This window comes from Grus americana, chromosome 3 (assembly GCF_028858705.1).
Source record: "Grus americana isolate bGruAme1 chromosome 3, bGruAme1.mat, whole genome shotgun sequence".
NCBI classification, from domain to species: Eukaryota; Metazoa; Chordata; class Aves; order Gruiformes; family Gruidae; genus Grus; species Grus americana.
Window position 1 is genome coordinate 70,359,328 of NC_072854.1, and position 22,948 is coordinate 70,382,275.

Here is a 22,948-nt window from a genome sequence, read left to right on the forward strand (position 1 = left end):
AAACAGAAATAGTGTCCCAGCTGCTAACTGTCTGACCATCAACTTATCAAGCATATCTGGTGGTTCCAAATCCTAGATTTTTACTTACCTTAGATAGCAATTCCAAAGACCTTAATTTCATCTTCTTATAAAACTGCATAGATGCACTTTATAGTGACTATACACAGATTAAGTGTAGAGATAGAGGAGGCTTTTGGCATGCAGTCCCCCACAGTACTTTTTTTAAAGTCTTCGAAATGAAGAAAAAAAAAAAAGTTATGCTGCCTCTGTGTACTTGTTCAATATACTGTACCGAAAGCAGAGTCATTTTATTCTTTTAAATAATGATTTTTCTTCTCCTGCTCAGCATTAGTATATTAAACCTATTACTTTGTTTCTGTTCTGGAAAGAGATTGCTCCAGCATCATCAATATATCATGTTAAGAAACAGAGGTTATTGACTTACAAATACTCATTTATATGTTCCCTTTCAGACTTATGCTGCTGTATCTTGTTAAATCCACACTCGCTGTGCCAGGTGGCTGGTAGAATGGTACCACTGCTTCACTTCTACGTTAGGGTGTGAGGGATTCTTTCAAAAGCAGGGCTGGGCTAAATAATTTTTTCCCCTTATATCTAATCCATATGACAAAAAATGCACAGGAAAATTCAGTTTTGAAGGAATTCATACAGTTATAGAACCATTCAGAGCCAGGACACTGGTTATTGATGAAAGTTACTGATGCTCCCACAGCCTGAGAGTTTTTAGTGCTTTGGAAGAAAACTTCAAACTCAGTAAAGTTCCTCTACAAAGTTAGAGTTGAAAACATGTTCACCTTGTTCCCTTTCTATGTTTAAGCTTTAGCAGTTAGGGACACACAAAAATTCGGGAGTTAAGCCTTCTTTTAGACAAGCTTTGCAAAATTCAGATGATTATTTAAAATAGCATAGTTTGCTAGAGTGAGACTGATGTGCAATAGCTAGGAGTTATAGTCCATTTGTATATGGACTGTATTTAGACTGTCACAAAAACTACTAAAAAGTGACAGGGGAAATAAGGAGGAAGTAGATAGCTTGACTTTTGGGTTTTTATTTTATATCACTTCCTTATTTTTTTCTTTAAAATTATCATGAAGTGGTGAATTTGTATGTTATTTTGCAATTGCCTCAATTCCTCTTGTGCTACAGACCACTAATGCTGAGATGGTCGTTAGGGGAAAGCAAATGCTTCCTTGCGTCATTTATGAAACTGCATCACATCAAATTGAAGAAATTGGGACAAGAAGATAAGTAGAGCTCAGTTTCATTCCTGATGGCCTTCGCTTCTGGATCCTTCAAGGTGTCCAGTGATGGAAAGAGACTTTATTTGCTTTGGCTTTCCTGGGAGCAATTTTCTAGGAACAAGAGCCAAGTGTTATTCTTCCAGTAAATTAAGAGTCTTACGTAGGAAAGCTGTAGTCAGTACCTTATAGTCAGTGACTATATTAGCAGGAGATAAAAATATCAGTTTGTTTGTCTGCCAAAGCAGACTGAGCAATGTCAGCATTCTAGAAACATGCATAGTTAGGATCTGGATAGAACATATGCCTGGAAAATATTTATGTACTCTACCTTAAAAATAAATGCGGTTGTTGTTACTTTATCCCATCTTCTTTTCACCTGTCTGTCATATACCAGAAGTAAAGGTCAGCACAAACTGTACACCATCAACCTGAAGAATATACTGTACCAAAGTCTCAGCTGTGGTGGAGATACTGAGCACAGTTATCCATGGATTTTAACCCGCAGAGCTGTGTTTTGGCATTAACGCTTCTTTAATACTGCATGCTATATACGAAAAAGGCTAGATTTTTTCTTTAAAGGATCTTGTCAGATGGGAGACAATTTTAATCAGTAAAATGTCTATATTTAATTTTTGAAAATATTTCCAATTGCTCTTGAGATCACTATTATATAAGTAGTTTGATACAGTCTTTTACTTTCTCATATGAAGTCTTGCAGGTCTTGGTTCAGGGTAAAATTTCTGTGTGCATGGGTTTGGCAAAAGTGAAAGTCAGAGTTTGTCACGTAATTCATGGTAAAGCATGTAGTTCTTTATACATGCCAGGTATTTTTTTTAACAGTAGAGCAGAGAAAAATTCTGATTGCCATTGACTTCTAGTTTCCTTGGTTATAAACACATTTCTAAATTACTTTCTAGATAACTGTGGTGATTTGACATAGCAACTGTAAAAGGTTTTAAAATAGATTTTTAGATATATACTGGCTGGCAGATTAATTTTTAAAACTGTTTTTTATGCTATATAATGTGCATTGATGAATACACAAAATCTAATTCCCCTCTTCAAAGTACATTGAACTTTGACCTCATTTGAAACCTGGTTTTACCAAAATCTAGCTCGTACATACAGAATTTTGCCTGTTCTGACATTCCAAAGCTTATGTAGATATACGTGAGATGTACTTGCCTTAATTTTGTAGATCTGTAACTAAGGAGGCATGAGAGGTAGTATAAGGTACAAAACCATTCCAAACCTGTATATAAGTACATCAGGTAAGGCGATATAAAAGCCCTGTAAAAAAGCAGGGTTTTCTCCCTTTTTTAACAGTAGTAACGCAAGGTATAATATGCGTGCATAATATAGAGATATAATCATATATTGCACTTAAAGGAAGTAACATTTCTGAAAGACATGTAAAGAAAAGTCAGTGTCATTTGCCATGGATACATAGGCATAAATGATAAAAAGCCATAACTTTGTACCCAAAGTATTTCCAGGTAAATTATTCATTGCTCTGTAACACATTACACAGCTAGAACATCACTCACAGAGGAAAAACGCTGTGTCACACTTTGGAAAAGCAGCATCTCTTTGTGCAGAGTTTCCTTAATGTTATTTTTACCAATTACACAGGAGGTAAAGAAAAACTGAAGTATAAGTTAAATATTTTTCATCTCTTAAAGTGAAACCTGCCTTTCTGCAAAGGCTTAATACGGGAACAATTTTTAAAGTTTAACTGGATTGCGTTTTTGTGGTGACCTATATGGATGAAATTTTCTCTTTTATTAAAATGATTCCACTTAGATTTCAGTGTAAAACAGTTTCCATTAAATAACTTTTAAGTAAATTGCTGTTTCTGCACATTCAAAGTGTCTTATGCTAGTGCATTTCAGCAGGTCAGCAACTAGCAGACTAAGAACATATTAAATAATCTTTCCATACTCAAAGTAAATAAACTGTATTTGTAAAGGGACGCTCTGCTGTACCATTAATTTGAAAAGGTGAGATGTATATATTATTTATAATAATGATAGTTTAAATATTATATTATAATGATAAAAAAACCATGAATGGAGGAATAATGAAGTTAAAACTTATCATCACTGTCCTGTTGTAATTATCCTTATTCTTAATATCTATCTTTATTTTGTCTGTTGTAATTTTGTTTTTCTTTTCAGTCTGTTATTGAAAATAGTAAGTTCTTTGAGCAGTATGAAGTTACTTACCAGATCTTGAAAAGAGCAGCTGAAATGTATGCCAAAGCAAATGGCTCAGGTAAATGCCTATGTTTCTTTCGTCATGGGGACATAATTTTAATCTCTTTAGATATCCTCTAAAAAGATCTCCTAATATTTGTTTCTTCCATGCAGCAGAGCTGTACAGCAATTGCAGTTCACCAGAGAGGCTCTGGTACCAATTTTACATATGAACCGTACCGGCGCGAAGCCAGCTTGTACGGAGCAGCCTGCCCTCCTGCTGCTAAGATTTCTTAATCTCCAGAAGCAGGTGTTCGTGTTCAGACTTCCTAATGGGAGAAGTCCATGGCTCATGCTAACTTCTGGATTGTTTCAGTTTTGTTGATTTAGGGCAAAAGTGTGACAGAGACCAAACTGGGAGCCGGGAAGATCACGTTCTGGTGCCTGGAAATGCTTGACTTCATTTACTAGAAAAAGACACATAGAGAGTTGGTCCCGGTATTGTTCTAGTAGCAAAACGTATCCCCTGATTGACTGAAGATTCTTCACTAGCTGTGAAAACCTATAGGAAGAACCCAAATGATAAGTGAAGTAAGGATATACATGAGAAAAATAAGCAGCTGATTCAACAGCTGCCTCCTGTAATTCCTGAACACTGCTGAGTTCAGTGAGAATGCATGAGGGCAATATTTGACCTCAGTAGTTACAGACATGAGATCACTTTAATCTCTGCTGAGGAGATAACACAATAATGGCTGTGGAGGATTGCTGCAGCTCCTAAAGCGGTTAGCAGATGTGGAGAGAAAATGGATATCTTTTTTTTTGTTGTGAAATTTAAGTTGATGATCGTGACACTCAAATTTTACAAAAGTAAACATTTTTACCAGTCATTCTTACAAAGAATAAAATTAATAGATTTATTCGATGCTATTAAAAAATCCAATAACAAATTCTTTTCTAGAGGGCAGCTATTCACTTATATGAATTCAGATACAGCAGTGCAAATTAGAAGACACCTTAGCTAAAAAATGTTGTTTAAATTATCTATATTCTGCATGTTTTATGAAGTCTCAGAATTGGCTTGGGTCCTTTTTCTTCTCTCTGGTTTGTTTGTTTGTTTTTCTGCAACGAGTACACACTTGTTCCTTTATTGCCATGAGGAAAATACTAAAAATTAAATGGCAAAAATTAGCAGCAGTTTGGTTTTAAAGTTGGTGCAGGGAAGATCAGAATTTCATTCAATACTTTTCAGTGCAGACATAAGATGTGTTTGTACTTTAGACATCTCTATTATTTTCTGCTTGTTTAAGGAAACTTTCTCTCTTGATTTCTTCTATTGCAGATTAGAAATGAACACCACGTTTGAATATGCAGTGTAACTGTTTTAATATAGCACTAGTTTTATGTACTTTCTTTAGTCTTTAACTCAGAGGTTTAACTTCTCAGTCATAATTTTGCACTAAAATTGGGCTGTGAACTGAACATATGTATATAAAAGCCTACTGAAATAGAAGTTGCAGTAAAATATAATTCCCCAATGAGAGTGGATAAGCATAGCATAAAATTAAGCTTTACAGAAATAATAATGAACCAAAATATTCAATGTCTATCCCGTATCTCAGTGGAAGAAGTTGAGAACGTGATGAAATTCATGAATGAAACAACAGCACAGTGGAGGAACCTCTCAGTAGAGGTGAGAAGTGTAAGAAGCATGTTGGAAGAAGTAATTGCTAATTGGGACAGATATAGCAGCACTGTGGCAGGACTACAAGCTTGGCTGGAAGATGCTGAAAAAATGCTGAATCAGCCTGAACATTCTAAAAAGGTATGCATTAATAGCATATGTATCTGGCTATTTTGTAAATTATGAAACGTGGGATATGCTTTTGCATTTGCTTAGGTTGTTTTACAAAATGTCACAAGAGGGAGAGATTTTTTCAGTTTCTGGCATACTGTCTACACTCATCATAGGTGTTTCAGTGTTTGCACGTATAGCGTGTACGGACATATACATATATACACGCAATGAAGGAAGGCATCACCTGTGATTACATGGTTAAAGTCATTTTTCGCGTGAATATAGGGCAGCAGTATTGCTCAGAGATAGGAATGTTACATGATTTACTCAAAGGCAAATACAGCTCTTAACACCAAAGTGCATAGTCATGTGCTGCCTATGAAGACACTTAAAGAAAATTCTTTTTTCCACTGATTTTTCTACCATATAGATGACCAATTTCAATATCAGTTACCTTCACAAGACAACATTATTAATATGTGTTTTTATGTTTGATGGGTAAGTAATCAATCAATTTCCCTGACACTTTAGAAATCTTTTAGACAGTTCCTTTTTGGGGACCTGCAGTCATAAAAATAGTTTTCCTTTCTTTTTTTTCTGATCTGTATTACAGTACCGAAGCACTAAAATTTATGTTTGTGAAACTTCAATAATGACCCACATTGACTTGAATAATACTGCATTTAATAGGTGCTACATTTTCACCCAGTTCCAACGCAGCACCAATACAGCTCTTAACACCTTACCATAGTTTTCAGATCGGTTTTATAACTTTACCTTTAAAGATTTTCAAAGCAGAAATCCAAACATATCCATACAGTATATACTCACTTCCTATTTCTACCCTAAATCCAACAAGTACTTCTTACCATTCTGATATATGAAGAGTTTCAAAAAGCCTTGTTGAAAACATTAGACATGAAAGAATTATTCTTCCCAAAATGCTAATTTCTTCTTAAAAGTACATTGGCTTAAAGCTGTTAAAGGTAACTGAGAGGTAACATAATCCACCTGTAGACTGAGATACATATTTTAAAAGTTACTTCTATTATTAATGTCGAATCTAGCACTCCACAGCAATAATGTTCACTTAGATAGTTCCAAGAATAGTTCTGATTTAGCAGTTTTAATATTTGGTTATTAAAACCAAAAGCAATGCTTACATTTGTTTGTACAATCAATAGTCATGCAGCTATCAGCACAACATCTGGAATCCCAGGTGAAAGATGATAACTATTGCTTGGAACATGGCATAAAACTTTTTTAAACATTTCCAAATATTTGTTATGTAAAGCCACAAATATATCTCATGTATGATACAAAGATTTCATTGATGCTCATTTGCAAACCTTACCTGCATTACTAAACCCCACCATATTCTGTCCTAGGCAAAGACCATAGTAGCCCCTTACCATGCTGTTATGCCGCCGCCTTCTTTCCATTATCTCTCTATGACTTCAAGACCAACATATGCCACTGTTCTTTTTGCAAAACAGAGTGGCTTCTCGGTGTTCTCATTGCTTTCTGTTTTCAGAAACCTTATTGTGAAACTGTAGTACAGATCTTGCAAAAAAGATCAGTATGTGCTTGGATTTTTCTACCACAAAGTACTAGAAATTTAACAGTAAATGTATTAATGAACAAGCTGCTGCTTCTACAACTCCTTTATTTACTCGCAGTACCTCTTAAGCACTTCCCATCATAACGCTGTTGTAACTCCATTCTCCCACACCTTTCCCCAACAGCTGTATCAAAAGGGTATCAGAGGGCTTCTAGATCTCATGTGGGGAGTTCCTTAAAAAGAGCTGCATTGTTTTAATTGAGAATGAAGTATGTTTCACAGTACCTTCCACACTTGTCCAAATTTTACCTATGCTTTAGGCTGGCTTCTGAAATGGAGAAACTCCTCAGCAGGGTCTGAGAAAGGGAATGGTTTGTGGAAATAAGTGTGTGGGAGCAAGGGACGTGAGTAATTGACTCCATGTGCTTTTTCCTTTCTGACTCTAGTAAGCCTGACCATTGGAGAACCGAGCAGTACCAGTGCAATAAACTTAATTTCTTTTGGATGTGCTCCCCAGAGGGTAGCCTTTGCACAAAACAAGACTTGTGTTCCACTGCAAGTAGAAAATTCAAACTGCACGTACAATTTACTGAGATGATTAAGTTTATTCACTGATACATTGGTACTATGGTGGTTTTGGCTAGGATAGAGCTGGTTTTCTTCACGGTAGCTAGTATGGGGCTATGTTTGGGATTTGTACTGAAAACAGCGTTGATAACACAGAGATGTTTTCGTTACTGCTGAGCAGTGCTCACACAGACCCAAGGCCTTTGCTGCTTCTCACCCCACCCCACCAGTGAGGAGGCTGGGGGTGCACAAGGAGTTGGGAGGGGACATAGCGGGGACATCTGACCCAAATTGACCAAAGGGATATTCCATACCATATGACATATGACATCATGCTCAGCATATAACTGGGGAAACTAGCCAGGAGGCAGGATCGCAGCTCAGGAACTAGCTGAGCATTGGCTTTGGGTAGTAAGCAATTGTGCTGTGCATCACTCTTTTTGTCTATTATTATTATTATCATCATCATCTTCCTTTTCTGTCCTATTAAACTGTCTTTACCTCAACCCATGAGTTTTACTTTTTTTTTTCTTTTTGATTGTCTCTCCCTTCCCACTGAGGGGAGGAGTGAGCAGTCGGCTGTGTGGTTGCTTTAGCTGCTGGACAGGCTAAACCACTACAAGTACGGAGCACCTGTACTCTACTGATCTCAGCTTTAGGAATTTAAAACACTGTATGTCGTTCAATTCTCTCTTCAACAAATTTGAGCGGTATACATCCATTTGATGTTTTCTTTTTGGTCATATCTGAACTGGTTTTACATGTGAATGAGTTCTGACAAGTATAAATTATAAAGTTTCAGAACTGTAGCTCTGAAACTTGGGATGACTGACAGTACGGTTGGACAGGACTTTTTCACATCTACCCCTGAGCAGAGGATTTTTTGGGACTGTCACTGTCAGGCAAACAGCCTTGAAATTATAGGGTATATTGGTAGTCATAAATAAAATGGGTCAGTGCCCCTTCTTTAGTCCTGAGGACCAAGTGACATGGTTCATCTTGTGTCCTTGTAGCTACTCTTTCTCCCCTGAAAGAAGGTGGCCTCATGACTCAGTCTATTGGGAACAGTCCTTGCCATGTGCTGTCCATTGAATTGTGCATTGTCTGGGAGAAGGGAAGCAGAGAAAAGTCAAAAACATGTCAGAGAAGATGTGGACAATCATGGGACAGTTATTGAGTCCTGTATTGTTTACTGGTATAGCCGTAGTCATAGTGCCTGGAGATATCTGCCTTAGGAACAATTGCCCGTCCTCTTGAAGAGCAAAAAGGAAGGGAGAGCGCTGGTCTTTGTCTTCTCCACCAACATATGCATGTGTACCTGCCAACAAGACGCACAGAAGCATTTAGCACTATGGCTGGGCCATTTCGGCTGTCTCACTGGAACAGGGGGAAAAAATAAGTGACAACCATCCCTTTCCCCTCCCCACTCACCTACTCTGAGGAAGGAGGAAGCAGTGATAAAGAATCAGTCTTCTCAGGTCTTCTGGAATGCCAGACCCTGGAAAGCTGCATATGGTTCGCAGCAGGGGAAGAAACCCTCAACAGTCTGTATATGTCCCAGGTTACTATCAGCCCATCCTGTTTTACAGACAAGACAGAAATTAGATGAGCTCTAACAGTGGTTTCAGTCATGGAGTTTTCTCTTAAGGAGGAGCTCCATTAGTTTAACTGAAGCTACTCACTGGAGTAAAATGAGCTGTAAGTAAACTACTGGTAGTTTTTAATTCCATAGGTTATGTTCACAGACATTAAAATTCTATTATGGCATACCTACTATGAAGAGCTTCAGAGGGTAATTGTTCAAAGAGTTTTACCAAACCATTAGCTGGTGATTAAATTTTAGTTTCATGATTTAAGATAAAGACTAATTGAAAAGGTTTTGGAAAGCTATTTTCATTTTCTTCAGGATTTCTTCCGGCACTTACCTCATTGGATCCAACAGCACACAGCCATGAATGATGCTGGTAATTTTCTGATTGAAACATGTGATGAGACCATTTCCAGAGACCTTAAACAGCAGCTTCTGTTACTAAATGGAAGATGGAGAGAATTGTTTATGCAAGTTAAGCAGGTATGTGTTTTTGCGGGCGTTACTTTTAAAGATTTACTTTGTCGTTTCCATGCAAGCAAGACATATTTGCCCCACTAGCAAGACTATAGGGCAACTTACTAAAGTGACTAACTGTTCATCATTATTTAAATCAGAAATTAATCCCTGACAGCAGTTTATTTTATTGGGGCTTTTCCTTTGTTTGTCACTTTGGTTATACAGATTTTTATTTTTGGACATTTTCAGCTAGTATAAGCTGTAGTTTTTCTTTATGGTCACCTGTATTGATATAGTGAATATTATTTATGTATGTCCTCTACTGTTCTTCAAAGAAAATGATTGGATTTAAGTAGCTATTGTTATTTTAAAAGCTCTGTAAAACTAAACACTGAAAATGGTGAAAGTGAATGGTTTTGCTACTCTTTAACGAAAGTTGCATTCAATTATTGTACTGCAAGCATAAGCAGGTACAATGCAAGTTAATTAACTATGTGTTTTCCCCACATCCTTCAGACATTACGTCTATCTTGTGTACAATAAGGCACTGATAGTAAATGAAGAAACTACCCTTTATCTCATGGAAGAGATTCAACTGATTGGAAATGAATTGTTGTTCCTATATTTGCTCTTTAAAAAGCAAAGAGAAGATGTGAGCTAAATTACACAGAAGTATTTCACACCTCATAAACGCATTAGAAAATACCTTTGCTGTAGTCAATATACATCTAATGATATTTTCCCCTTCCCCTTAAACAGCAGTTGCCTGTTTGATGATGCCGAATCTATTTTCTTTACCGGCATGATTATTTCCATTGCAGTCAAGCTAAATGGAAAAGCAAATAATGATTGCCCCCTTTTTACTGTAACTCTTCCAAACTGTTGACTAGAATGTTCCCAAGCTTTATTTGCTGGTGATATTTAGAGTGATTCACTGTGGAAACAGCAATGCCCAGAATGTAAATAGCTCTTCCTCCACTTATGCAGCTTCTTTCATGCACTGACTATATGGTTTTTCTTGCTGGCTTTTCACCATCTCTTTCCACTTTGAGACCTGTGTTCTCCCTTTCTCCAGCCAGCAGTTCTTTTATTGAAATTTCCCTTATCCTTCAGCTTTTCTAGGCTTTCTGTGTTCTATTCTCTTTGCTGAATATTCAAAATTGTTACTGTACATAATGAGAAATGAAATGAGATGCTGATTCTAGGTTAGAAACAAATGAGAGTCTGGCATTCTCCAAATGACCCAAACCTTAAAAAAGCCTGTCCTCTTGTATGAATGTTGTTCTTTTTAGTATCAGCACTACTGGAACTAATGTAGATGATTAGTGTCTAATTTAGAAGATTAATTTCCTTTATTTCGTATTTTGCTGAATACAATTTTTTCCAGCAAACAATTGCACTGAAAACATACTAATTCTCTTAAGTCATTACTTAATTGCCAGATACCTTATTTGCAGTGGTTATATTTTTGTTTGTTTCTTTTTACTTAGTATGCTCGAGCGGATGAACTGGACAAACTGAAGAAGGAATACTTGGATGGTGTTACCCATTTGACAGCTTTTATTGATGGAAGCAATAGGAAATTTTCAGTCCCTGTAGAAGTGTCCTTCCTTGATGTCAAAATGTTTGTACAAGATTTAGAAGTAAGCGTCTTCCTTCCATTCCTTTCCTTCTCCTTCATAACAGAGAAACTTGTAACTATTTAAGAGCGTAAAATTATTTTAGTATACATCTCCATTATTACCTTTTTTTTAATCAGTGATGCTTTTTTATATAATTTCTGCTATAGCTAAAATAAATCATTGTATTCTATGAGTGACATTTCTAGAACACATTTCCAAAACACTGTCCCACTGGAGATTTCTTTCTGTGTAGTTTCAAACCACATTCAGGTGCACTGAATGACACCCTTTGGCACGGTCTTTACACATTTGAAGTATGATCCAGTATTCACTAAAATCAGCGATGTAAACAATTGATAAATGGAATATATTTTATCTCTTGAGAACAGACTAGTATTTCCCATGAATGCATAAATGCTGTTGTTGAAATATTTTTGAAACATTTGTTTCAGAATATTAAGCAGAAATTGCCTGCCATGGAATCTCAGTACAAAATGGTTACAAGAACAGCGCAACTTGTTACAAAAGAAGTTTCCCCGGAGGAAGTGAATGAAATGCTTGGAGCTTTGGCAAAGATCAAAGAGCAGCTGAGCAAGGTTACAGGACACTTTTTGTACTACACACGTTGTTGACTGTTGAACTAATAAATAGTAAGCTCCCCTACATAAATGGTCAGATATATGCATTTGAGCAAATATATAGTTATAGTACCAATAGATTGATTTGGGGTGGAGAAAATGTTACTTCTTTCAGACTTTAAGACTACCATCCTTAAATTTAATATTCTTTTCTTTAACAAGTAATACAGGATCAGGATTGATTTACCTTAAAAGAGGCAGGTAGCAACTATATAAACCCATATGCAGATGAAGCTACTATATATTGAATTTTACAACTTTTTTAATAATTCTTTTTCTTTGAAATGGCCAAAAGGTTGAGGAGTATTCCTGTGCCCTGCTCTATGAATGCCAGCATCTGCTGTCTCCACTGGAAGAACTGGAGAAACAAATCACACATTTTTATGAATCTCTTGAAAAGGTCAATGAAATAATTTCTATCCTGGATCCTGAAGCACAACCTACAACTGTTCTTAAACAAAAAGCCCAAGTAAGTTTCAAAAACATCTTTCAAAGATCTGCTGCCTCTGAGTATTTACAATTAGCTTTCTAGGAATTTGGATTGCAACTCGGTAAGCTGAGCAAATGTTTCTTCATGTTCAGGCAACAAACATAACCTATCCCAAAATCAGCTAAGCATAAACATACAAAGATTGAAACTTGTGTTCCCTCCTAGTGCCCGTGGTTTCAATCCAAAAAGTAAACATAAGACTTTGGTTTTATCTATTGGAAATTGGACTGAAATATCAGAAATACATTGGATTTTTTATTAAGCAGATGAAATAACATGATCAGGGAAATCCCTAGGTTTTCTTGGACAATTATGGAAGTTTCTTAGAAGTCTGGAAGTGGTTTCTTTGAAGTGCATTGTAGTAGAACATTAACTTTTCTAACCTGACCAATAAATGTTTAATTCTGGAGGAATTCAGAGCTAGTCAGAACTCTCTTGGAAAGGTAAATGAAAATATGAGGATCTTGCGTAGGAGAGAGTTGGGATTGTTCAGCCTGGAGAAGAGAAGGCTCTGGGAGACCTTATAGCAGCCTTCCAGTGCCTGAAGGGGCCTACAGGAAAGCTGGAGAGGGACTGTTTACAAGGGCGTGGAGCAATAGGACAAGGGGTAATGGGTTTAAGCTGAAGGAGGGTTGATTTAGATTAGATGTTAGAAAGAAATTCTTTACTGTAAGGGTGGTGAGGCACTGGAACAGGTTGCCCAGAGAGGTTGTAGATGCCCCATCCCTGGCAGTGTTAAAGGCCAGGTTGGATGGGGCTTTGGGCAACCTGGTCTAGTGGAGGCTGTCCCTGCCCATGGCAGGGGGGATGGAACCAGATGATCTTTAAGGTCCCTTCCAACCCAAACCACTTTATGATTCTACGATTCTCTGAATTGGCATTTATCCTCATGTATGTGTGGTATATAGCCTAGAAATAGTCCCTCAAAATTGATGTACGCATTTCATTAGAGTCAGATTTGACAGGTAATATGCTAAAATGGGGGGTTTATGGGAAATTGAAGTCTTTCAAAGTCATTTAGAGTCCCTTCCAGGAAAAAAAAAAAAAAATTGGAATAGAGATTTAATTTCACATGTGTGTGTATATCAATTAGTTCAAGCCTATAATGACTCTGGAGATCAGCCCAATAATTCAACAAGAAGTGTCTTCTCTTCTAGTGATTTCAAGCTTTGATTGTGTTTTGGTAAAAAAAAAAAAAAAAAAAAAAAAAAAAGTTATCTGGTAAGCTTAAATCAAGCCAGTCCATTTATCTTCCTTCATAAATTGTCTTCTGTGTATGAACACCAGTTGAGTTGTGTCCAGCCTGCAGGTTAAGGAGCAGCTCATAAGAGTGCTCCTTTCCTCTGCTCCTGAAGGTTAACCTGCCCCAGAACATCACAATGAAAAGACATGTTTCTTCCGCAGTTATTCACCAACCAAGGAGCCAAAATATTCTCAGTTATATAGAGGGTGCTGGTTTCTGCTGTTCAGAAAGTAAACAGAGTTTTGTGCTGAGAAATACAGTGTTTCTTCAACAGCAGAACAATTTCCTCACTACAGGATCTTTTAAATCCTTTTTTTCAGCCTATGCAACTTCATGCATGCTTTCTTCTCTCTGTCTCTTTCGTTTTTTCTTTCCAATTACTTAATGCCATTTGAAATGAAATCTGAATTCCAATAGCTGACGTGAAAGGTTAATTTGTTGAAAGGCAAGAAAGGTTAACATCTCAACCTGCTACTGAGTTGTCATTCTTATGTCTATTGTTTTCACTGCTGCCTACCTACAATTATACAATAAATAGAAACATCCCGTAAAATTAAATCACAGAATAACATATTGACCTGCATTCTCTAAAACTACCCAAAAGGTTTGGGTACATGTCTGTGTCTCTTTTTTTGTAGATAGCTAGAGCTCTATTTGGGTACAGGGCTCCACATACAAGGAGAAAGTTGTGTGGTCTATGTTATTCCATATAACATTTTGTGTAGTCTGTTTGTCACGGTGCCTTGAACTTGTCCCTTTTGTTCTTATTGTCAAAAAAATATCTTCCTGTTATTTTGCCAAACTTTTCTCTCCTTTGTTCCTGGCCAGGGTGGATATATGTTTTTTTCTTTCAGGATTTGGTAGCTTATCAAGAAAACTGCAAGAAAGATTTGTCTCTGATTGAGAGAAATAGTCAGAGTATCCTGCAATGTGTGGCTTCGAGTGAAGTCTTACAGCATTTCCATCAGTCAACATTTCAGAAGAAAGTTACACAAGTTCAGATTACTTTTCAGGTAATTATGTCATACCTTTTTTGCATATTTTTGAAAACGTGTTCATATGCATCTGATCCATCCTACTGTATCTCCATTTCATCACTCTGTAGCTACTGTCATGGAGACCTCTCATCCCTGGTGTCAAGTTATTAATTAAGGATTTGTCTGAATTAGGTAATAGATGGTCAGGGAACTGTCAGTCATGTTCTCCATGCAGTTATATAGAGGTGAGCCTGCCTCTGAGGAACACGGGAATTAAGGAGAACTTTCACATGTCTCGGGCTCCTTTGGAACGAGGAACCTGAAATCCACCTGTTAGGGTTGCACTGGTTTTTGTTTCTTCTGACTTTGTTTTCTTGGCTAATTATTTGCTCCTGTATTCCCATACATCTCTTTCACACAAAGCATGGAAGATGAAAACTTTTGCAAATTGTACTATTTCTGGGCTTTGTATTTCTTCAGCAAATGCAGTGAATTTTAAATATAGGAAGTTGCGATTATGTATTTGCGTTTGTCAATGTAAAGATGTGTACTTTGGGGTATAATCCCCCATACCTGTAGAGCTCTATGTTGTTATCAGCCGTATTGATATTTTGGGGGCTATTTAGCCCCAGTCTAGCCTGAAATTAATCATTATCTTGGAGTCAGATCTCCAGATGTTGGGTTCTATTAGATTTGTTTTCAGGCAATTAGTTTTATACTGAACAATATCTCAAGTGAATTTTAAGCTACAGAAAAATCTCCTATCAGTAAAGAGCTGTCTCTGAGAGGTGGATTTCAAAATTTATGTTGTATTTTGTGGGCTGTACTTAAAGATCAGTGCAGTTTGATTTACAATTTAGAAATCATTATTTAAGTTTAGCTTATAGTAACGGAAGCAGATACAGTTGTAGCTTGGTAAATTTACCATGTTAAACATTAATTATTCTGTTTCTATAAAGATGAATGGTGATTTATCTCTTTTTGTGTTAGAGAATCAACCGATAAAACATGGCATAACCATACAAAATGTGGCATACCCAGAGTTAAAATATTTATGGATCTGGAAACTGGCATTTTCTCATGTAAAGAATACATTCCTATGATTTTAGTATTATACACAAATTTTTATCAGGAAACTTTAAAAAGGCTTGGCAAGATGTTTAAGTTGAGAACTACAGATTTGCTTAGCTCACTGGGTAAAATCATTACAATTCCTTACCCTGGGGTTTGTAATCAGTGAGGATGGTAAAGTGTATGGTTAGTAGGCGGTGTTGGAATTACCTTGCTGCAGTTGAACTGGTGAACTGTTCATTTCTCCCTGTAAATTTTGTTAATGGCTTATGGAATTGTAACCACTGGATAATGCAGTGCACTGGGACAGGCTACGAAGCAGAATAATGAAGAGCTGTGACTAAGGTTTCAAAACAAGAGGATTTCAGGGTAGCAGCTAAACCACAAAACTTGCTGTCTTTCTTTTAAGCGGCTTTCTTCCTGGTTGCTTCTCTGGCTTACTAGTGTGATAATCATACAAACCTCCTCCAGGTCGGAAGACCTGTAGCATGGAACTGGTCAGATCCATAGGTCAAACCAGCATCACGTGGAATTGTGTAGGAGGCAGTCTGCTACTAGGAAAAATGGAATGGCAAGCTTTTGGCTATACCAGGTGATTTACATTTGAAAGCAGGCTTTAGGAAATAAACACTAGCCAAACAGCAGAGGCATTGTGAAGTATCAGATAGTTACCCATTTTTATTTGAATGAAGGATAACATTAGCACGAGCGTTAGTATAAGTATTAAAAATTGGGAAAAGGAGACCATGAAAGGGCATATATTTGAAAGAGTAACACCCATCGAATGCATTTTTTGTAAGATCATGGTAAAAGAGAACAAATATAAATCAGTGAGAAAGTGCCAACTCATTTTCTTTGCTTGTATCTCAGAATATGGTCAGGAAAGCTGGTGACTGGAGAAAGAACATCGAAGCAAACAGTCGCTTGATGAAGAAATTTGAGGAATCTAGAGCAGAACTAGAGAAAGTAATACAGATTGCCAACTGTTGCTTAAAAGAAAAAGGAAATCCTGAAGAGCTTCTCAGGAAACATAGTGTGAGTAAATTCTCTGACCTTCTTCATGGAAATCTTTGAGTGCATGACATACAAGTGAAAAGCCTACTTAAAATTAACGTGAATTTCTTTCACGTATAGAACTTATATAGATTAGGTCAAACTAATGTTAAGATTGAAAACCAAAATGGAAAAAGGATCACCCCTCTTATTGATAAAAGTAAGCAACCAGAATGTGAAGAGAGAAGACTCCCTAGAAAATAGGGTCTGTTTTGCCAGTAGAACCTCTAGGAGTGAGGACATTACATTTTGCCAGTCTCATGCATCCACTGCTTTTTTTTTTCCAGATGAGTATCTGTGCCTGTATTATAATCATTACTTATTCATGTAGCTTTAAAATGTATTCTTCTTAAAATACCATCTCAGTGTACTGGCTGAGATAAAAAAAATAATTTGCTGGACTTTAAATAGCTAGAAATAGTTCTTTCCTTCGCTCAAACTTCAGTTCTTCAATGCAGCTGAAGTAACCTTGAAACTTAGAGTGTGTGAGGGAACATCCTGTTGGCAGGTCACCATATCAATAAGCAGCTTCATCTTCTCACCTTCTCACTTTTTGCCTCAATTTCAGGAATTCTTTAACCAGTTGGATCAGAGAGTCCTAAATGCCTTTCTGAAAGCATGCGATGAACTTACTGACATCCTCCCGGAACAAGAGCAGCACAACCTGCAGGAAGCTGTGAGAAAACTCCATAGGCAGTGGAAGGTTAGTGGCATTGATAGTGTCTCCAGAAATCGTAAGTCTTAACTTTGGAATGTTTCTGCTTGACCTATATGTAAAAAAAAAAAAACAACCGGGGCGGGGGGGGGGGGGGGGGCAAAAAAAGCTGTATTATTTGGCTTCCTGCACAATTGGAGAAAACAAGAAGTATTTTACAACATTAGATAACGTTACATCTACAAATATCTTCTTGAAAAAAGCCCCGTTAAGTAAAATGGTCAAAAGTCAAGGAATGTGAGAAATTAATTATGGAACCTTAATTTCTCTCCCTACGTACAGCCATAATGATGCCTGTGTTAGGAATATTCATTGAGAATAGGTGTTAGTTTTTCTTACTTTATGCTGATATCGGATGATTTGAGTTTCTTTCCTAATCTTAACAAAACAAGTTTGTAAGAGATCCTGCTATCAGTTTAGATTGTGTCTTCTGCCAAAGTCTCTAATAGCTGAAAGCTATGGAATTTTTTGCCTGCTACAGCATGTTGCAGATCAAAGCTGTATTGATGGATGAGCAGTTTCTCACTAGCACGCAAACAGGAACCTCTGGAAGCAGTTGTGAATATAGTTTCACTATTTGTTTGCTTTATTATTTTATACAGAAAATAGTTGGTATATCTTGCCAAGAATCAAGATGTCTCTGTAATGTGCATAATACATACATACATGGTCCCCAAAAACTTAATACCGTATGCTGTATCTAAGAGATATTGGTCACAGAGTTGCTTTATTTACTTAAATGAATATGGAGATACCCCCATCTGTTCATGCATATATATGCTTTATTTTCTATATTAGCAGTTTTTTAGATAATTTATTTGTAGTAACTTCACACTGAGGTAATGGGAGTAGTGTTTTATCTCTGTGTTTGTTTATTGCCCCTGTGGGCGTGTAGGATCTTCAAACAGAAGCCCCATATCATTTGGTCCACTTGAAGATCGAAGTACAGAAAAGCAAGTTCCTGGTTACAGTGGAGGAGTGCAAAGCTGAACTAGTTCGACAGAACAAGGTCTTATCAAGAGAAGGCAATGAAAGGATGATTGAGGAACACATGGTATGAATTATATGCCACCACGTGGGCATATACAGAAATACATTTCAATGTCAATAATAATCAGAAGGTCTGACCCATTCTTAAGCCACCAAACTATGCACAACTAAATCAGATCGATCCTTGGGGCCTTTAACAAAAAGTTGGATTTGAGCTTAGTACAGTTTATAACAAATATATAGATATGCTTTGTGATTTCCACCAATTTGTATTTTTATTGAATTTTCTGCTTTGTCTCCCATCAGTTGTTCTTTGGTGACAAGGGATCTTACCGTCTGTGTGAGAAAAGGCTACAACGGATTGAAGAACTGTGCCAAAAATTGCCAGTTTCTGATCCAGTGAGGGCTACATTGGAAAGCAGCCAACGAATCCTGAAGGAGCTCAAATCCCAGATAGACAGCACATACGTAAAGCTAACAGAGCGCTCGGACACCTGGAAGGGCTATAACAACAGGTGTCAGCTCAATTGCTAGCTGGGTCTCGTAGAGCCTTATGTCTTGTAACTCCTCTAAATGTCGTCATAGATCAGTTCCACGTAAAGAATGATACTGTGTGGTTAGCTTCAAGTAGAAAACTATACTTTATGTAGTAATTCCACAAATTATAGTGGGCTTTTGAGTGAATTTTATAATTTTGGTCTTAAATTTAAGAGGTTACTGTTTGGTGGTGGCAATTTTTGTCTAACTCTTTTCCTTGCTTTGCACTGTTTCAGATTTTCTGAATTGGCAAATTGGATTTCATCAACAGAAAGAGAGCTAAAGAAGATAAAGGAAAGTGTCAATGATACTGCCAAATACAAGCAATGTAAAGCATCCGTGGGGGTGAGCCTTTGGCTTGTATTCTAACAAAGCTATGGTCATTGCTACCGGGACTCTGGATAAAACTGTATTCTGAAGTAGTGTAACTGGTTTACTATGGAGACCATAGTAGCACTGCTGATTCCTGGTATTCTTAAAAACATTTCCGGGAGAAAGTTCCACATGCAGCAAATTGTGGCAGAAGTTCCTGCTTTTACTAATTTAGAGAATGGCAAATCCCTTTACTCGTGTATTTAGAACATCTAAAATATAGAAGCAGACAGAATAAATACTTGCCCCTCATCCTGCTGCGTGCACAGTTAAAAGTGCTGTACAAAGAAAAGCCAAAGTTTCTGGGCTGGGGGTTCTTGAAGGATCACGTTATAGTCTTACATTTAGGGAAATCTTCTATAAGTAAAATTCTTTTCTACGATAGTGTAACAGAGGAGGCAAGGGTATTCTACCATTCACTTTTGTATTGGTGACTGGTAACAGAAGTGCTAGAATAGTTGAAGATTGAGTCATTTGGTTAAATTAGTTTTAGGCAATAATTTATTGTGTCACTTGGGACTTATCTTGACCCTTATTTCTTTTTTTTTTTTTATTTTACATACTAGGAGCAAAAATAGGACTGTCACATACTGTAGGAGTTTGTGTGAAAGTCATGAGCAAGTTATGAGACTAACTGTGCAGAGAAACATAATTAGGATGACCTTGATAAAGCACATAGACCTTTAGCTTAATGGGTGCTTCTGCTCCAAAAAGTCTCATTTACTTACGCAGTTTCACTGCTGGCAGCTTCTCATCAGGACTGGCACAAAGATATACATGAACTACTGGCTGAAAAGAGGGGGGAAAGAGCTATTTAAACAGGAAAAAAATACACAAAACCTTGTATCACAGGAAATTTTATGTTTGGGAAAGTCAGCATTTAAGATTTAAATGGTAACTGAGAAATTTGGTCAATATATGGAAAATATATACATGGTATCTATCACCTATCTATCTATCTGTAGGTAAAAATGGTTGTGAGGAAAAACTGCTCTGCTACTACTTATTAAAGAACAGTCTACTAAGTAGTAGTGGAATAAAGTCCATGGAGGAAATGCAAAAATCTAGTCATTGACTGGAACAGAATCAGACAGGGTATGCAGGTAGAAAAATACTACATTTCTAGTGTTTCAAGATAAGAACAAAGGTAGCATGTTTACACTACTAATCTTTGAACTGATGCCATGAATGTCACTCATTAATATATTTTGTTTATTTGAAGAAAATACATTTTGATTCTTCCATAGGAAATTAGGAGGCATATTAACAAGCAAGGAGAAAATCACAGCTGGCTGAAATCTAGACTTGCTGTTTTGACTGCATCATGTCCTGATTTGGAGGCCAAAAAGACAGAGGATGAGTTTTGTAAAATTTCCAGTGACTTCAAGGGACTCCTAGATTTGCTGGCTGAGGTACAGTATGAGGAACACAAGAACTTTCCATTTTCAGTGTCACGTGAAATGACATCAGTCGTGGCTTCACAAGCATAAATTCCCTGCTGTGTTTTTTTAATTAAACTGCAAGCATTCAGTAACGAAAAACTCATTTGTACTCCCTGGATAGCGAAGCCTTGAGATAGTGAGCAAAAAATACTGACATTTTTATAATGGATCTTTTCCCTTTACAGGATTGGAAAGCATCATGGTAAATGTTTCTGGAATCAAGATGTCACTATTTTTAGAGGCAAAAGATAGTTTTCTAAAAATCAGCTCTTAGTGAACATTGGTAAAATGGTGATGTACATCAGCTAGTGGATATAAAATTTGACTTTGATCTTCCTTTATGTATCTTTTATGCTTAAATAATAAACAAACTACTGTGAGGTAATTCAATGTATTGAGAATGTCTATCATGCATTGAATTTGCAGGAAAAGGCTGCAGTTCTCTGAGGTCTCAATGATAAGGAGATACTGTAATTGCTGAAGTCATGGGAAGTTTATAACTGATAAGCAAAACCTCTTAGAGTCCACTGAACCCTTGAGTTCTGTGGGATCTCAGGGAACTTACTGCTTCACAGTTTTCACAGTAAAAAGAAAGATCAGGAGAAATTTAGAACATCTTACGCTCAGAAAGCGGAACAGATCCGTTTGAAAAAAGAGTTCAGGATAGAGAAAGAGTTCAGGCTTCAAATACCATTGTTAATGTGGATTCTTGTAGAGGTCTTGTAGATGTTCCAAATGTATAAAAGTTCCATGTATTTATTGAAACTTCTCTAAACTTCTGTGGTGTGAAAAATGTGTTTGGAAAGTTGGGGAAACCAATGTTCTGATTTCTAAATGACTGCAAAAAAATTTAATACCTCTTTTTAAAATTTTATTTTGTATTAAAGTACTTTTGCTTTTTGTTTCCTCCAAAAGTCAGAAGTAAGGGGAGCACAGGTTCACGAAGGTAAAAAAAAGAAGATAAGAACTAGAATCTAAACTTGGTTTGAATCTAAATGGCACTTTATGCTATAGTTAAGAGACTGCTGATTCTTAGAAGTCTGAATACTCTTTACAGCTAAATATACAGCGTGTTAATCAGATGGCTGAGACTCTTTAGACAAGGACTGATACTGGGTATTTCCAGAGTTCAGTAATGTTTTTTGGATAGTAAAGACTAAACATTTATGTAACAGGAAGGAGAATGGCTTGAATCTGAATGACGCTCCAAAGTGAATATGGACTGGAAAGAAAGGAAGGAAAGGAAGTTTCTTAGTTCTAGAATACTTTATGATTAAAACCTTAAATCACAGGAACTGTCTGAGGAACAGAGCCTTTACTGAGAATCAGCTACAAGTAGTTAGCTGAATCATGCAAAGACAGAAGAACTTTGTGATATATTGAATCAATACATCTTTTTCTTTATAAAATTCTGCAAACTGAGACTGGATAGTGCACCACATGCATATTGTGGTCCATCAGACCAGGGTAATGGGGGTTTTTTTGATGTATTTGTGATTTACCAGGGCATTGCTCTAGAAGGTCCAAAAGGCAACAAGAGTTTTTGTGAGTTGAGTAGCGCAGGTGTTTTGGAATCTGGGTCAGCTTGCAAGGGTGAGGACAGCGTGTATTTTCTAAGTGATCACCAATCAGCGGTTGTCACAGACAGCTATTTACCATATGGCAATGTAATAGAGAGTATGTTTAAACAAGACAAAGGTCTTCTCAGTCACGTTTTAGGTCTGCAGTCACTCTTTCAATGTAAAGTTAAAATGTCTGTTAAGAATGCTGGAGACAAAAGTGGTTTGAATTTAGACAATTTACTATATTTTTTGAAAAATATTCCAAATATAAATGTGCCCTTAAAATATAGATGCACTTGACAACATGAAATACTTAGTTATCTATAATTGTAGATTGAAAAGACATTAGGCACTGTTGGAGACTGTGTCCAGTACAAAGAAGAAGTTAAATGTGCAATTGAAGAGTTAATCAACAACTCTAAAGAGGCCCAAGCAGAGGCTGAAAAGATCCTGGATACAGAAAGTTTATTACAAGCTCAGCAACTACTACTTCATCATCAGGTAGGGCAATTATTCATGTCCATATTCAATTATTTTTTTTAAGGTAGAATGTGTGTAATTACTAAATTTTGCTATGTCCATTAGCATAACTCTTTACATTTGAACTTGAAAGAGTTGTAAAGAAAATGGTCTCATATGGCCTAGTATTGATTTCTTATAATGAAAAAAGTACTCAGTACTTTTTACATGTTAATGCCCACAGATGAGCTTGTTTTTCAATTTTATTTAATATTCTTTAATTTCACATGCGGTTTTTTGGGCACAGAACACCTGAAAAACAGGTTTCATTTACTTGAAATTTTGGG

The 22,948-nt window shown here is 36.7% G+C and overlaps 1 protein-coding gene across 18 annotated transcripts in view; it reads left to right on the forward strand.

Moving 5' to 3' along the window:
- SYNE1 (spectrin repeat containing nuclear envelope protein 1) overlaps positions 1-22,948 on the forward strand; it is a 311,090-nt gene that overhangs the window by 91,572 nt on the left and 196,570 nt on the right. For all 18 annotated transcript variants that reach the window (XM_054822896.1, XM_054822889.1, XM_054822893.1 and 15 more), the window contains 14 exons: positions 3,440-3,536; positions 5,080-5,282; positions 9,290-9,454; positions 10,921-11,073; positions 11,505-11,648; positions 11,986-12,159; positions 14,278-14,436; positions 16,342-16,506; positions 17,093-17,227; positions 18,135-18,293; positions 18,536-18,744; positions 19,003-19,111; positions 20,386-20,550; positions 22,476-22,643. In XM_054822896.1, the coding sequence (XP_054678871.1) occupies positions 3,440-3,536; positions 5,080-5,282; positions 9,290-9,454; positions 10,921-11,073; positions 11,505-11,648; positions 11,986-12,159; positions 14,278-14,436; positions 16,342-16,506; positions 17,093-17,227; positions 18,135-18,293; positions 18,536-18,744; positions 19,003-19,111; positions 20,386-20,550; positions 22,476-22,643 (2,205 nt within the window). The remainder of the gene's footprint in view (positions 1-3,439; positions 3,537-5,079; positions 5,283-9,289; positions 9,455-10,920; positions 11,074-11,504; positions 11,649-11,985; positions 12,160-14,277; positions 14,437-16,341; positions 16,507-17,092; positions 17,228-18,134; positions 18,294-18,535; positions 18,745-19,002; positions 19,112-20,385; positions 20,551-22,475; positions 22,644-22,948) is intronic.